This window comes from Vipera berus (genome assembly GCF_964194415.1).
Source record: "Vipera berus genome assembly, chromosome: 17".
In the NCBI taxonomy this organism is placed as follows: Eukaryota; Metazoa; Chordata; class Lepidosauria; order Squamata; family Viperidae; genus Vipera; species Vipera berus.
The window spans coordinates 6,132,727-6,149,301 of record NC_138220.1 but is presented as its reverse complement, the minus strand read 5'-3'; the positions used below and the strand labels follow the sequence as shown (position 1 = coordinate 6,149,301).

The 16,575-nt window shown below is 47.3% G+C and overlaps 1 protein-coding gene across 3 annotated transcripts in view; it reads right to left on the bottom strand.

The window, feature by feature from the left end:
- Window positions 1–8,675: 8,675 nt before the first annotated feature.
- Window positions 8,676–16,575, bottom strand: part of PAX7 (paired box 7) — a gene marked incomplete at its 5' end in the record, with an annotated part of 107,287 nt that continues 99,387 nt past the window's right edge. For all 3 annotated transcript variants that reach the window (XM_081341176.1, XM_081341177.1, XM_081341178.1), the window contains 2 exons: window positions 8,676–8,912; window positions 15,076–15,322. In XM_081341176.1, the coding sequence (XP_081197302.1) occupies window positions 8,797–8,912; window positions 15,076–15,322 (363 nt within the window). In that variant the 3' untranslated portion in view covers window positions 8,676–8,796. The remainder of the gene's footprint in view (window positions 8,913–15,075; window positions 15,323–16,575) is intronic.

Sequence of the window (16,575 nt, the reverse complement as noted above, 5' to 3'; positions counted from 1 at the left end):
AAAAGGTGATTAAAAGCTTTGGGTTGCCAAAATCCCCCTCTGGATTGCTGCCGTGCCTTTCATGGCAGCTCGGTCTGCAGACAAGACCAGAGGAGTAATTTGCAGTAAAAGATAAGAACATAAAGGGGGACCTCAGAGGCCTTCTAGTCCATCCCCCCCCCCGCCCCCGCTCAAGGCAGAAGCCTTTCTCCCTCTTGGTCAAAAAATGGTGGTCCAATCTATACAGGTTTTTTTCCCCCCCCACCAAGCTGCAGAAGGCAGAGAAGAAGCTGGCTCAACTGGCATCCTCCTTGCCCCGTGCCACCCATAATGCCACTTGCCTCGGGCAGCCCCATGGCTGCTCAAAATGGCTGCCTCTCCCCATCTCCGCTTCTCCCACCCCCCTCTTTTTTTTCTCCTTAAAAAGTTCTTGCTTCCCCCCCCCTTTTCCCTTACAGAAAACTTTCTTCGCTTCTTCTGATTCTTAATAATCTCTCTGATTAGCCTTGTAACCACAGCTTATAAGAGAGAGGAGGGTGTAATGGAAAAATAATTAAAAATAAAAGACTCAGGAATAGAAAGAGAGAGAGAGAGAGAAAAGATTCCAGGCAAGGCAAGGGGGGGTTGCAGGGGGGGGAAGAGTCTGGCAAGCTAGGAGATAACTCAACAGATGTGATTTTTGCAGATAAGCATAGTAATTGAGATTAGATAAAACTGGAGGCATTTGTGGCTTGTGTTTTTCTCTTGCTATGAAACCTTCCCCCCCACCCATTTTATCTCTTGCAAGTTGAAAAGGGTGGCAAGGAGGGAGAGTGCAAGCTTACTCTTCTGATCGTTTTGTTTTAAAATTATTTTTATTTTTATTGTGTCTTTCTTCCCCCCAGCAAAGGGATGTGGGAAGCCTAGCAGACTGGGTTTGTGTGTTAGTGTTTATTATTATTATTATTATTATTATTATTATTATTATTATTATTATTATTATTATTATTATTATTATTATCATTATCATTATTTTCTTTTCCTTTCTTTCTGCCTCTGCGTGGGCGTACATTCTAACGCGGTGGAGACGCACACAAGGACCCCGGCACACACAAACCAAAATATTTGAAAAATATATTTCATGGAAATTATGTCATATTTCACGGACGGGTGGAAGTCCTGAAAGAAAGAGTGAATGCCTTAATTTGTAGAGAAATTGTAATCATTTGTTCATTTCAAGGTGAAAATTGCATTTTTTAATTTAAATTGTATCCTGCGTGATACCCTATTATCTAGTAAAATGGTCTCCTTGTCTGAATGCTTTAAATGTGGCTGAAATGGAGGGCTGCAAATCCGGTTATATTCATAAAAGGTTTGTTGATGTCTTGGGGAAAAAAAAACCAAGCAGTTTTCTTGCATTTTGCATCTCCCTCGTATTTTTGGTGTCTCTCTCTCTCCCCCCCCCCCACCTTCCCTTTCTCCTGATACTTTCCCCCCACGCCTCCAATTTTCCTTTGTGGCTGAAATAAACCCATTTCTGCTAATAGAAGTATTTAATAGTAGGATGGACTTGGGAGAAAAGTCATTTTCTCTTGTTTGAGATTGTATTGTGGCTTAAATCAGCATTTAAGCTTCTGGTAAGTTGGCAACAGGCTGGGCTGTTTGATGTTCTTAAGCTGTGTTTCTCTCCAGCTTTTTTTAACTCCTTGTTTTGCAAATCTAACATGATTCCTTTTTTTTTCTTTTCTTTTTCTTTAAAAAAAATAAACAAAAGAACGGCAAGGCTGAACACCAGCAGTTTTGCAAATGAGAAACAATGCCAGGTAGACAGTCTCCCGATTCAGTCTGTTAAGGACGGCGGATTCCAGACTTAAAATTAAAAAAACGAGGAGAAATCAACCGGAATTAATGCAGATATTAAAGACAGAGCACAAGTTTCTCCTGTTTTAATAGGGATTCTTGGAGAAGAATTCAAATGGTGCTTTCTAAAGCGTATCCGGGCGATTTCGTTAGTCTTTCCGTTGTCTCACGCTGGGGAAAAAGAAAAAGTCAGATTGTTGGGCAAAAGTTTTCCTGTTTCAAAAGTTTTCCTATTTTTATTTATTTGTTTCCATAGCTGCTGACACGAGATGGGATTGGGGACAAGGAGTCACATCCTCTGCTAAAACCCAAAAGAGATTTTATGTATATAAAAAAAATCCTACTAAGCACAGAGCAAACTTTATGCAGGTTCCCCCCCCCTCTTCCTTGTTTGTTTTTTTTTTGTTGAAAATACATCCTTGGAAAAATGCCTTGTTTTCCAAAATGGTTCTCCAAAAGTTGTATCTGTTTAAAAAGAGTCTGTAAAAGTAGCAAATTTGCATGGGTGACTTTAAAGCTGTCTTTGGACAACTTCTCCTCATTTAATATTAATACAATAGTATGACCTTAAGGCCTTAAAGATGGCCTTAAGGTCATCCAGTCCACCCCTGGCTTTGTATTTGAATCTTTCTGTCCTGGTAATCCTGGACAGGTTCTTCTTAAATATTTCTAGGAAAGGAGAGCTGAGTAGTAAATACTTGATTTGCTGTCAGATAAAACAAGGAGATTATATAGTTATAATCAGTCAGAATCAGGCCATATTCAAAATTCAACTCCCCAACTGATTATAAAGAGGACCAGCGACTTGAAGGGGCATCCCCCTAGTACTATGGTAATATATTTATATATACATTTATATATATTATTATTATTTTTTAAATTCCATTTATATCCCGCCCTTCTCCGAAGACTCAGGGCAGCTTACAAGCTTAGCAGTAGCAATTTATAAGATTATTAATCTTATAAATATAACATTACTATTTATATACTATTAATGTATATAAAAGGGACGCGGTGGCTCAGTGGGTTAGGACGCTGAGCTTGTCGATCAGAAGGTCGGCAGTTTGGCTGGTCGAATCCTGAGTGCCGTGTAGCAGAGTGAGCGCCTGTGACTCGTCCCAGCTCCTGCCAACCTAGCAGTTTGAAAGCACGTAAAAATGCAAGTAGAAAAATAGGGACCGCTCCGGTGGGAAGGCAACAGCGTTCCGTGCGCCTTTGGCGTCTAGTCATGCCGGCCACGTGACCACGGAGACATCCTCGGACAAGCACTGGCTCTTCGGCTTTGAAACGGAGATGAGCACCGGCCCCTAGAGTCGGAAACGACTAGCACGCGTGTGCGGGGGAACCTTTACCTTTGCCTTAATGTATATAAATATACATTTATATATTACTATGTATATATATATATAAATGTATATAAATATATTACCATAGTACTAGGGGAATGCCCCTTCAAGTCGCTAGTCCTTTTAATAATCGATTTGGGGATTTGAGTTTTGAATACAGCCTGATTCTGACTGCAAAGCAGCTCTCTTTTTTCTCTGGGGTGATCCGATTCTGTCTTAAATAACTGAGTTTTTTTAACGGTTTCCAATTGTAAATGTCCCCTAGGGCCGTATTTCTGAACCTCAGCAATTTTAAGATGAGTGGACTTCAGCTCCCAGAATCCCCCAGTCAGCTATTCTGGAAGTTGAAGTCCACCCACCTGAACGTTGCTGAGTTTGAGAAATATTGTTCTATGGAATTAAAGGATGCTGTAACAAGCTAGTTAATAGAAAATTTAAGAGGGGGATAATTAACCAAAGGACAGACTGCCGTCTCAGGTAATCAGGGGGCATATTGAGTATTTGTAAGGGTGATTTTTAACCACCTTAAATTCCCCCACCGACAAAATTCACCTTTCCTTCAAATTCCCCTCCGTTAAGTGTGAGAAACCTCTTATTATTATGCAGACCCACACTCTCTGCTACAGCTACGTGTATAAAAAATCGATTATGTGGTGCTGATATTTAAAAGCAAACCACCTTATATTTTAGCACATCCCCTTTAATAGTTTTTTTTTTAAAAAAATGTTATATTTAAAGGAAAGGACACACACCAGACATCAAATCTAACCCCGTTTAAAATAGAGGCTCTTCCAAAGATTTAGATACTGCAATTTAACTCTGATTCTGGCTGATGTTATTTTTTTCTTATGTTACTGGAAATAATAATAATAATAACCAGTTAGGATGGCATTTAAGCTCCATTTCCACCCTCAAGGATGGCATTCAAAGGAGAGGAGGCAGCTTTTGGCCGGGCATAATGAGAAACAGGGTATCCAAAGGAATTTGCTAATTGGGCAGAAGCTGAAAGGTCCAGTTTAAAGTGCTGGAGAGGCATAAATCCTGCAAAGGGGCAGGGATGGGCTAGATGACCTCTGGGAGACTCTAACCCAGCAGTTTGTGAAATCAGGACTTTTTCCAGCCCTCTTACCTGATCAGGGTGGGCAATGACTTCCATTTTATTTAGAGTGGGGCGTGTGTGTCTTTGTGTGTGTGTGTGTGTGTGTGTGTGTGTGTGTGTGTGTGTGTGTGTCTCCAGGCAACTTGCCTAAATTCTCACTCTGAATTAGGATGGTGAGGGAAAAGGTCTCCGTGTCTGGACGTTATAGATTTGCAAATTCGCTCTTTTTGCCCCTAGGGGTGGGAGGGGTTTTAAAATCAGGGCAACTGGGTGGTGTCTTACTGCTCAAGTAAAAAAATAAATAAAATAAAATAAATCCTAAGTGTTAATTCCCAAGCAGAGACCTGCAACCGCCTAATTTAGCACCAGCCTCACCATTTTGGACAATGCAACTCCCCCCCCCCCAAAAAAAAAACATATTCTAATTTCAGAAATTCTAATTTCGCATTGCTCTTCTGGTTTTGCTTTCCCCTCGTTTACATTCGGCAACTTCCCAATTCTTTATATTTATTTTCCCTTAGCACAACACCACTGGCCCTAAAAGAGAAGCTTTTGTCGTTTCCACACACACACACACACCCAGGTTGTTGGTTAAAAGGGTCACCCGTTTCCAAGTTTGTACAACTTTGTGGTCTTCCTCCCAAGTGCCCAATTTCTGTAGAACTTCTCCACTCCTTTCTGTTTAAACGAACTGTCCCAGAAATGGAGAGACTTTTATTTCTTTTCAAAGGAGGCATCCTGAAATATTTTATCACAAATGGCCTGCTCCAAATTTTATTCCGATTGGCACCGGCTGTGTTGGGGATTTTTTTGTTTTTGCTCGCCAAGGTTTGGTGATGGGGTGCCATAATTTGGGGTTCTCTTCCCAGGTGTTCCCAAAGAGCAAAAAAAGGAGAAAAAGACACTTACAAAGGCAGGTTTCGCTTTTGATTTTTTCTTTTTTTAATGTATAACAGTTACGCCTGAGTTACATAGAAGGATACCACAGGCAGCCAAGGGTTAAGAGCAATATCAGTTGTGTTACTCTACTCTACTATTCCATATAGCTGAATAAATTATGGGGGGGGGCGATTATACTCATGCTTACTGACACACGTGCACACGCACACCTCCGTCCTCTTTCGCACACTTGCCCGGCCACAAGCATACAACATGGAGCAAAATTAGCTATGACTTGCAACACAGAAGCAACGAATCAGCAATTACTACTAATAAAGGCATGTGCTACGGGGAATAGCTCGGGTATATGATGTTGTTAAGGGCTGGAAACTTAGAAACATTAAATACACAAGGTTTCCTCAGCGATACGTGTCTCACCACCCCCCCCCCCACCCCAAGGATTTGGGGTCCGTGGGGATATAGGAAAAAAAATTAAAAAAATAAAAAATACACACAGTTCTTGGAATGACATTTTGGGGAGAAGAGGGGGCCGGGGTGCATTGGAAATCTTCCCGCTTTCTTGTTTTCAAAGCTTTTACGCTGGGGCAGATCTATTCTCCACCCCGCCCCACCTTGAAAAGAAGTGGGACAGGGGTGGGTTGGTGGCGCACCTGTATTTTTGGACCGGTGGTGGTTGTGGGGAGGAAAGACGCAACCTCAGTTGCTGGAACGATCATCAAACTTGCATTCGTGTGGCCATCGTTGCATCATTGATTCTTAAGAACATGGTTTGATTTGAAGGGATTTGGGGAGGAAAGTTTTTTGCAGAATAATTTTGGTTCCTTTTAAGTACAGAAGTCAAGGGGCGGAAATCCCAACAGGATTGGGTGGTCTCGCCGTGTGTGTGTGTGTGTGTGTGTGTGTCTTGCCCAAGCCGGTGAAGGAACCTGGCGGGCGACGGCCACACGCGTGTCAATTTTGCTCGCGAGCAACAGAGCTGTTCTTAGACTGGGAGTCAAAAGTTAAGTAAGCTGTAGTAGCTTGAGAAAAGTTGGGGCGCAGCCAAGAGAAGAGGGGCGTCTCCTAAAAAATGGGAAGGGGTAGCTTGTTTCCCACTTCTTCCCAAGTCCCAGAATGTAAGCAAAACATAATAAAATAAAACAAAATCAGCAAAGAAAGGCCAATGGAGGAAAGCACTCTGATGGCTTAACCTCGGCTGCAAAGGGGTCATGGTTCCGATAAATGAGACAGTTCAAACGATGCTGCAAACATTGACAAAAGGCTTTCTTGAGTTTTTACTTCTGCTTCACACCCCCTTGAAAGGAGCTGGGTTGGCCCACTGAACTGGCCCAGTGGGGCAAAAAAACTTGATTTTTTTTTGTGTGTGAAGAAGTCATAAAAAAAACTCTTGGTTACCTTAGGGCCCATAATGGGAAAACTCACCAGGATGAGTTAAGGCCGCTGTGTAAGACGCAGCATCACGCATGCAAGAAAAATCCTGCTCAAAGCAATGGACCACTTCCTTTCCTCTCCCCCCCTTTTCACTAATAATTTTAAAATGCCTTTAAAAAAAAGGAATATAAAAGCAGAAGCAGCTCTCTTCGCCTTTTAAATAAACTTTGCGGAAGCATTGCTTGAAGTGTTTTAAAAGCCAACGGCAATGTGAAAAGCTCTCGCGTTTCTCTGCCTCCGAAGCCATTATTATAACGTATGCGTCTTTATATACTTCTACTCATATACTTTGTGTGTTATTTAAAAAAAAACAACAGCGCGTGGGTGTTAATAATAAAATAAAAATCAAGTTTGTTTCCTTCCGCAAAGGAGAAAATTTGGGTAGATCAGCCGCTCTGCGGTTCTAATTTAAAAAAAAATAGCTGCAGTTATGTACACCGGTGGTTTAAATGCTTGTACACTTTAGGCAAAGAGAAATGGTAAACAGGACTAGCCAGATTTCCTGCGTGTTTGTTAAGTTGGCTTAGTTTGGGCTACAAGTTTTGCTTTCGTGTTTTCCCCCCCCCCAAGAAAAATAAAATTTGTCGTGTCTTGGTCAGCCAAGCACTCCCACTGCCAACCCTTGACTTTGCCAGGCTGTATTTGACACTCCAGTTGAATTCGATTTAGGATCTATTTTCTAGATCCCTTTAGGATCTAGAAAAGATGGGAAGGCGGAATGGGTCACGAAGCCACGATGCCATTGCTGAAAAGTTAAACGACGTGGGCATTCCTGGCCTCTCCGAAGGAGGAATCTTTCCCAAAAGCCCTAAAATCTGGAAACCATCCCTTTTCCTTGAGCGATACGGGCTGGATATGGATATGTAACCCCATCTTTTTTTATCATTCTCTTGGCCAACTCTTTAATTTTAGAGTGCAATAGATAATTAGGGTTTTTTTTTTAAAAAAAAGGTGGCAACAGGCTGGTTTGCAAACGCCACCGGGAGCAGACGGGCTGGGCCACCCCCAGATGCACCCTGGAACCCATGGTTCCCTCCTGGGTGAGCAGGCTTGTTCCTCCCAGCTGTCCCTTCTCCATCTGGTCAGCCTTTGGGGTCACCTCTTTATTTCCAAGGGATGGGCAAATGGCTGGTTGGGGTGGGGGGGTAAAAAAAAAGAAGCCATTTTGGAGATGTTTTGCACACCAAGAAGCCTCCAGAGATAAGATGCCACTTTGCGCCCGGGCTGCTACCAACTCAAGTAATGGGGAGGGAGGGAGGGGGAGAAGGTGAATGCCGGTTTTTTTGCCTTCCCTAATTTGCCCTCTCCCCAATTTTCTCCTCTCGGACAGGGGTGTGTGTGGCTTCCGAACAACGGACACCAGTCACCCCCAAAGCGGAGGCCTCCGGAGACAAGCCTGCATTCGCACTCTTTGGAGCTGGCCCCGGCGAAGGTGACTCAAGATGGAAGCCAGGGCTTTCTTGGAATCTGCTGGATCCACTCCCCACCGAACTTTCTTTCCCCCCACCCCCGGAGCAGAGATGAACGTATTTACAAGACATAGCAACTCTCTCCTCTTCCAGCCAGGATCAAGGGTGTGGTTAGCTTTTTTCAACCTTGCTTCTTGACACTGTGTGTATTTGGTCCAAAGCGGGGTTTCCCGTGGTCCTTGGAACGGCGGCCTCCTTCCGTGTATTATTGATCGCGTACTATAATAAAAATGATGGGGATGGGACGGGGGGGGGGAGAGACGTGGGTTGGGAGGGCAGGTGGGCCAAAGAGTATATCGGCATCTAGCTAGCTATATAATGACGCAGCAAACGGCGTCCAGGTTGACACTGCCAAGCAGTCGCAAGGATGGAAACATCTGGAGCGTTGGGGGTAGGACATCCCCGCCCCCCCTTGGCCGCCCTGCTCCCAAGATGAGGAAAAAAGTCCTTGACGAACTCGGGCGTCTCTGGAGTTGGGAACACGGCCATAATAAAGTCTTCGCAGGGACACAGAACAAGGGGAGCGGAGGGGGGGCCCGCAATCTGGGATGGAGGCCCGGTTGGGAAGAGTTTGGTCCTTTGAGTCTCCGAAGGAAAAGCCGGTGGTGGACAGAGGCTGGTCCCACAAAGTTTGGTGGTTATAGTGGTGGTGGTGGGGTGTTGTGTGGTTTCTCCCCCCCCCCACCCCCGTTTTGCTTCCTTGGTGGCAGAGACTGGCTGTCGGAGGACCCCTTCAGTAGGCCTGGCCTGTTTCGACGGGTAGGAGCCCCAGCACGGCTGAATGTTCCCCGAGTTTCATCCGGCGCTGTGTGGACAAGCTGACGTTCTTGGTCAGGTAGTCGACAGCAGCTGGCAGGGGCAAAGGAAAGGGAGGAAAAAAAAAGATAAATAAGGCGGTGCACAGGTGCCTTCCTGCTCCCCCCAGGTCCAGGGGTAGGCAGCCTTGGCTCTTTGGTGACTGGTGGACTTCAACTCCCAGGATTCCTGAGCCAGCCACGCTGAGGGGAAAGGGAGAGGTTTCCAAAGCTGAGCCATGCTGGCTCAGGAATTCTGGGAGTTGAAGTCCACCAGTCATGAAGGGGCCATAGTTCCCCCATGCTGGCTCAGGAATTCTGGGAGTTGAAGTCCACCAGTCATGAAGGGGCCATAGTTCCCCCATGCTGGCTGAGGAATTCTGGGAGTTGAAGTCCACCGGTCATGAAGGGGGCCATAGTTCCCCCATGCTGGCTGAGGAATTCTGGGAGTTGAAGTCCACCGGTCATGAAGGGAGCCATAGTTCCCCCATGCTGGCTCAGGAATTCTGGGAGTTGAAGTCCACCAGTCATGAAGGGAGCCATAGTTCCCCCATGCTGGCTGAGGAATTCTGGGAGTTGAAGTCCACCAGTCATGAAAGGGCCCATAGTTCCCCCATGCTGGCTCAGGAATTCTGGGAGTTGAAGTCCACCGGTCATGAAGGGGGCCATAGTTCCCCCATGCTGGCTGAGGAATTCTGGGAGTTGAAGTCCACCAGTCATGAAGGGGGCCATAGTTCCCCCATGCTGGCTGAGGAATTCTGGGAGTTGAAGTCCACCGGTCATGAAGGGGCCAAAGCCAAATCCCTCTGGTGCAATTCCCCCATTGCAACATTTGCCACTGTGCATAGAGCTGCAGCAGGAGAGCGTCACCCCCAGATGCCTTCCCAGCTCAGGGATGCGATTTCCCCCCTTTGCGAAATCGATCGTTACTGAATAATTCTGGGGAAATTCTGCAAAGGGAAGGGCAGGAATCAGCCATGTTTGGAAACCAGCTGGAAAGAGGGGTAAAGACAGGGATCCAGTTTGGGGGGGGAACCAGGAGCGTCAGGTTCATTTCATTTTTTTATTGCATTCCCATTCTGCCCTACATCTCCCTAAGCGAACGCGGGTGGATTACACCAACGGGTTGATCCGGCGCCCACAGATGCGGTTGGTGTGGATTAAAATTAAAATTAAAATCCCTTCCCTTTTCGCTCTGTAGAATGCCACATGAGGAGGCCCCATATTTTACATTTCTGATATAAAAGCCGGTGTTTTAATGGGCTGACGAGGGAGCAAGGCTGCTGATGAGTAAATTGGACAGAGAGCTTGCTTTTAAGCCGTAATAGAATTACTTAAATGAAACTTATTGTAGATGGGACTTGCTAGCTATAATCTGCTAGTGGAGAAAAAGATTTCAAAAGTTGAAATTCAGACTTCCATGTTATCTTTCAAATAGAGATTATAAGCAGTCTGATTCCAGCTTCCAATCCTTTTAGAACAGGGGTATCCACCCTTGGAGACTTTTAAGACTCTTGGACTTCAACTCCCAGAATTCCACAGCCAGCTGGGAGTTGAAGTCCACAAGTCTTAAAAGTTCCCAAGGGTGGACTCTTGTGCCTTAGAAGTTTCTTTTCATTTCCACCCCCCCAGATAAATATCGTAAGGGTGTTAGAAAAACCTGAATTAATTAAACATAAAAGAGATTTGGTAGCTCGGCTGAAATAAAAACCAGAGTTGCATTCAGTGCTAAATTCACGATTTGAGAAATATATATATATATATCTACGAAAACATATCTATCTATCTATTTTTTTGCATGTTCCCCACGCCCCCCGCTTGCACACCCACCCACACCCACACCCCCGCCCGCAATTCTTCAGTCTCAAATTAGATTAATAAGAATTGCGCGGAGGGCCCCACTTGGTGCCAGCAAGTAAACAAATTTCAGCCGTCAGCGTCCTTGTCAGCAGCTTTCCCCAAAGGGGGGTGCCTTCCAAGCAAAAATTCTTATTAGACTTGTCACATCCATTAGGAATTTTTTTCACGCCTCGGCGTTCCATAACCGCCATCATTAGTGTAGCTTTTTGGCCTCTGGGACCAGCTAAATTCTCCAGACTGGCACTCGTCCTCGGTGAGTCAGGACCAAAGAGGTGGGCACAGCTTGGGCACAGGGCCAGGAACGAGGGTGGGCTTGGGATGTCATTAAAGAGATAAAAGATCTGACCAAAGAGAGAAGCAAACTGGAATTAAGGAGAAACTTCCTGACAGTCAGGACAATCAACCAGTGGAACAGCTTGCCACCAGAAATTGTGGGCACTCCATCCCTGGAGAATTTTAAAAAGAGGCTAGACCAGGGATCGGCAACCTCGGCTCTTTTATGACTCGCATAGCTGGCTCAGGAATTCTGGGAGTTGAAGTCCACGAGTCATAAAAGAGCCGAGGTTGCCGACCCCTGGGCTAGACAGTCACTTGTCTGAGATGGTATAGGTTCTCCTGCTTGAGCGGGGGGCTGGACTAGAAAACCTCCGAGGTCCCTTCCAGCTTCTATTCTATTCTATTCTATTCTATTCTATTCTATTCTATTCTATTCTATTCTATTCTATTCTATTCTATTCTATTCTATTCTATTCTATTCTATTCTATTCTATTCTTCCTCATTCTATTCTATTCTATTCTATTCTATTTTATTCTATTCTATTCTATTCTATTCTATTCTATTCTATTCTATTATTCTATTCTATTCTATTCTATTCTATTCTATTCTATTCTATTCTATTCTATTCTATTCTATTCTATTCTATTCTATTCTATTCTTCCTCATTCTATTCTATTCTATTCTATTCTATTCTATTCTATTCTATTCTATTCTATTCTATTCTATTCTATTCTATTCTATTCTATTCTATTCTATTCTATTCTATTCTATTCTATTCTATTCTATTCTATTCTTATTCTTCCTCATTCTATTCTATTCTATTCTATTCTATTCTATTCTATTCTATTCTATTCTATTCTATTCTATTCTATTCTATTCTATTCTATTCTATTCTATAAAGCTTCAAGCCGCAGCCTGTCCTGTAGCCCTTTTAAGCCCCACACCCTGTCCCCCAACTTTTAGGAAGTTGGCCCAGCGGGTGGGTGCGGATGCCCACCCTGCAGGCCTTGCCAGGGGTGGCTACTGAGATACCAACTTAAAACTTTCTACCCATCTGCCAGTGGCAAAAGCGCTCCCCCCCCGGATTTAGATTGCACTTTGCACGTAGACAGAGAAGATACGCAAAGGGATAGGGTTGGGGGTCTACACCGCAGGGGACTTAGGGGAAAGAGGTAACATGAACTCGGGGCTGCTCTGTGGAGATAAATGTGATTTTAAAGAGGAGGGGGGAGGAAGTCCCTTATTGGAGGTGAGTGATTCCTAAAGATTTGTGTAGTGGTTTGATTCTTCGCACAGCCCCAAAGGCACACAATTTCCTCCAACCGGGAAGTTTGCAGGTTGTCTGTACCCAAAGATCAGGGGAGACCCAAGCAGGGCTCTGAGGGGGCCTGTCTAGATGGGTTCAGCTCAGGCAACAAATGGGATGCCCTCCCATTCTCCCTTTTCCTTCCTTCCTTCCTTCCTTCCTTCCCTTTTTTCCAGTCAGGATCGAACTGATGGCAGTTGGCAGAGTTAGCCTGCAATCCTGCATTCTACTCACTGTCTGTCTAGACGGGTTCAGCTCAGGCCCCAAATGGGATGCCCTCCCATTCTCCCTTTTCTTTCCTTCCTTCCTTCCTTCCTTCCTTCCTTCCTTCCTTCCTTCCCTTTTTTCCAGTCAGGATCGAACTGATGGCAGTTGGCAGAGTTAGCCTGCAATCCTGCATTCTACTCACTGTCTGTCTAGACGGGTTCAGCTCAGGCCCCAAATGGGATGCCCTCCCATTCTCCCTTTTCCTTCCTTCCTTCCTTCCTTCCTTCCTTCCTGGATTGAACTGATGGCAGTTGGCAGAGTTAGCCTGCAATATTGCATTCTAATCACTATGCAATCATGGCTTCCTTCCTTCCTTCCTTCCTTCCTTCCTTCCTTCCTTCCTTCCTTCCTTCCTTCCTTCCTTCCTTCCTTCCTTCCTCCCTTTTTTCCCTTTTCTCTCCACTCCTGTCCTTTTTTCTCTCTCTTTTCCTAACCCTACAATCCTCCCTTCTCTCTTTCCTCTCTTCTCCTCTACCCTTTCCCCTTCCCCTCTTCCTTTAGAAATCGACAGCAGAGGACCCCCTTGGGCCCATGGCTGGCGGACAAAAGGCTGAGCAGAGAAGGGCAGATCTTAAGTAAGTCCACCCGGCCAAAGTCCGCCTGCCTGCTGACTGAGGCTCGGGGAGGGGAGGGGGCTGCCTGCTCAGGACCCCCTTGGTGAGCCGGGGGGGGGGTGTCCCTCCGGCAGGGCATCGCAGCCGCTCCGGGTTCAAATCAGATTTTGCCAGCTGCCGCCTTGGCTAAATTCTTCTGCCAGCTTGGGAAAGGGGCGAGAGAGACCGGTTGCTTCCCCTTATCCAAAGATCTGCCCCCCCCCCCGACCCCACCTCTCCACATGCATTTCCTCATTTTTCTGGGGTTATTTTTTTTCCCTCCTGCACAAACACCACACAACTGTACATAACACAAAGACAGGCCCATCTACAAGGGGCGTCGAGTGTGTGTGTGTGTGGGGAAAACTAACGTCGGGCCTGGAGGGCATCTCTCTGCCCTGGAATTTGTTTAAGATTTTTATCACTTCCACCTGTGGCGGGGGTTTCACCACCAGAAGCGAGAGGAAGGTCGGAAAGGGGTGGGGGGTTATAGGCCAAACTTTGGGGAGGGGGTTTCTTTCCCCCCCCCCCCCCCGCCAAGAGAAGGGGAGAAGAGGTGAGGGAGCGTTCATATCCTTGGCAGCCGTTTCTCATTTGGGGAAGGGAAGGGCTTTGAAAGGAAAAGGGAGATCCAGAGGTCAATTGGGGAGCCCTCGGGGGGGGGAAGGGGAAAAGGGGGGGTCTGCCTCAAACACCACCAGGGCCCGAGGGATCTGGGGGACCCCGGGGTGGTTAAAAGGGGAGCCGAGCCACCCATCGCTGCAGAAGGGGCCTGGGGCACTCACACTCACTCCTGGGGGTCCTTGGGGGGGATTCCCCCCACCTCAGAGCTTCAGAGCCCCTGAACGCAAGCCACAGGGTCTCCTCTTGGGAAGAAGAGGGGTGTGTGTGTGTGTGTGTGTGTCCAATCTTTGTTTTTTGTCTTGAAGACGTTTCGCTTCTCGCCCAAGGAGGCTTCTTCAGTTCTGAATGAATCCGTGCCGCCATTCAGTCCGAACGAGAAGAAGCCCCTTGGATACGAAAGCGAAAGGTCTTCAAGGAAAACCCAAAGTCCGGTTGCCTTCTGAAAAAGCACCTTTGGGACCACCAGGGCCTTGGATCGTGTGTGTGTGTGTGTCTTCAAACGTGGCCCTTTGGCGACTTGTGGACTTCAACTCCCAGAATTCCTCAGCCAGCCTCCATTTGGTTTGTTAGATTTAAGACAGGGGTCTTCCAACGTGGCCCTTTGACGACTTGTGGACTTCGACTCCCGGAATTCCTCAGCCAGCCTCCATTTGGTTTGTTAGATTCAAGACAGGGGTCTTCCAACGTGGCCCTTTGACGACTTGTGGACTTTGACTCCCAGAATTCCTCAGCCAACCTCCATTTTGTTTGTTAGATTCAAGACAGGGGTCTTCCAACGTGGCCCTTTGACGACTTGTGGACTTCGACTCCCAGAATTCCTCAGCCAACCTCCATTTTGTTTGTTAGATTTAAGACAGGGGTCTTCCAACTTGGCCCTTTGACGACTTGTGGACTTCAACTCCCAGAATTCCTCAACCAGGTACGCTGGCTGAGGAATTCTGGGAGTTGAAGTCCACCAAAGGGCCAGGTTTGAAGACCCCCTGACCTGGGTGAATGAGAATCTCCATAGATACTGGGGGGGAGGGGTCAAAGGCATCTCCCCCTCCCCAAAGCAGGCAAGGCCAGAGGGTCCCACTCACCCACAGGGCTGGGATTTGGGGACGCTGGTTGGTACGAGAGACCCACATCAGATGCCCCGAAGGCCAGCGGCAGACCCCACCCCACCCTTGGCGTTTCTGGGGAGGCCCATTAGGCAGGAGTGCAGCCCCTCCCCTCCCACCCCCCACCCCCGGGATGAAAGCCGCCAGGTGTTCCCTCTTTCCGCGCGAGCCAAAGACGGACCGATACTCACTCTGGCCGTACTGACCGTACTGGTAGCCGGCCACGGGGTCCACGCTGTAGCCCGTGGTGGTATAGGTGGGGGGGCAGTAGGCCTGGGAGGTGGGCAGGCTGTCCACGGACTTGATGGAGTCGCTGCGCTGGCTGCAGCTGGCCGAGATGGCGTTGGCGCTCTCCAGGCTGCCGTGCAGGGGGGAGAGGGAGAAGTCGGCCTGGGACTGGGGGGCCACTCCGCTGGGGTTGCTCAGGATGCTCATCACCTGCGGGGGGGGGGTAGAGGGAGGGCAGAAGGGTGAGTGCCAGGGGGGAGGGGCAGACGATGGCCATCACGGATCCCCCAACGAGACAAGCTGAAGCCCAGGTGGACACAAAGAACCTGGTGAATGGCAGCCTGAAGAGGAACAGCGGTCTTTCCAATCCTCCTTCCCTTCCTCCCTCCCCTCTTTGCCCATCCGTCCTTCCCCTTCACCTCCTTTGATCATTTCACCACTTATCCGCCTTCCCTTCTATCCTCTTTCACTGTCTTCCTCCTTTGCATTTCCCTCCTTCTCTCCATTCTTCCCACAGCTCTCCTCTCTTCCCTCCAACTTTCCTTCCTTCTTCCCATTACCCGTCCCTCCCATTCTCTCCTTCCTTCCTTCCTTTCCCCTATCCTTCCCTTTGCCCTTCTTTCCACCTCTCCTCCCCTACTCCAACTCCTTCCCCATTCAACCCCTCCCCCTCCCCATCCAACTCCTTCCCCATTGAACCCCTTCCCCCTCCCCTTCCCCATTTGACCCCTTCCCCTATCCAACTCAAACACACACCCTCCATATACAACTCCTCCCCTTCCCTCCCCTCTCCAGCCAACTCCTTCCCCATTCAACCTCTTCCCCCTCCCCATCCAACTACTTTCCCATTCAACCCCTTCCCCCTCCCCTATCCAACTCCTTCCCCATTCAACCCTTCCCCTTCCATCCAACTCCTTCCCTATTCAACCTCTTCCCCCCTCTCCATCCAACTACTTTCCCATTCAACCTTTTCCTCTCCCCTATCCAACTCCTTCCCCATTGAACCCCTTCCCCTCCCCTATCAATTCCATCCCCATTCAACCTCTCCCCCTTCCCCTATCAATTCCATCCCCATTCAACCTCTTTCCCTCCCCTATCCAACTCCTTCCCCATTCAACCCCTTCCCCTTCCATCCAACTCCTTCCCCATTCAACCTCTTCCCCCTCCCCATCCAACTACTTTCCCATTCGACCCCTTCCCCCTCCCCTATCCAACTCCTTCCCCATTCAACCCTTCCCCTTCCATCCAACTCCTTCCCCATTCAACCTCTTCCCCCCTCTCCATCCAACTACTTTCCCATTCAACCTTTTCCTCTCCCCTATCCAACTCCTTCCCCATTGAACCCCTTCCCCTCCCCTATCAATTCCATCCCCATTCAACCTCTCCCCCTTCCCCTATCAATTCCATCCCCATTCAACCTCTTCCCCTCCCCTATCCAACTCCTTCCCCATTCAACCCCTTCC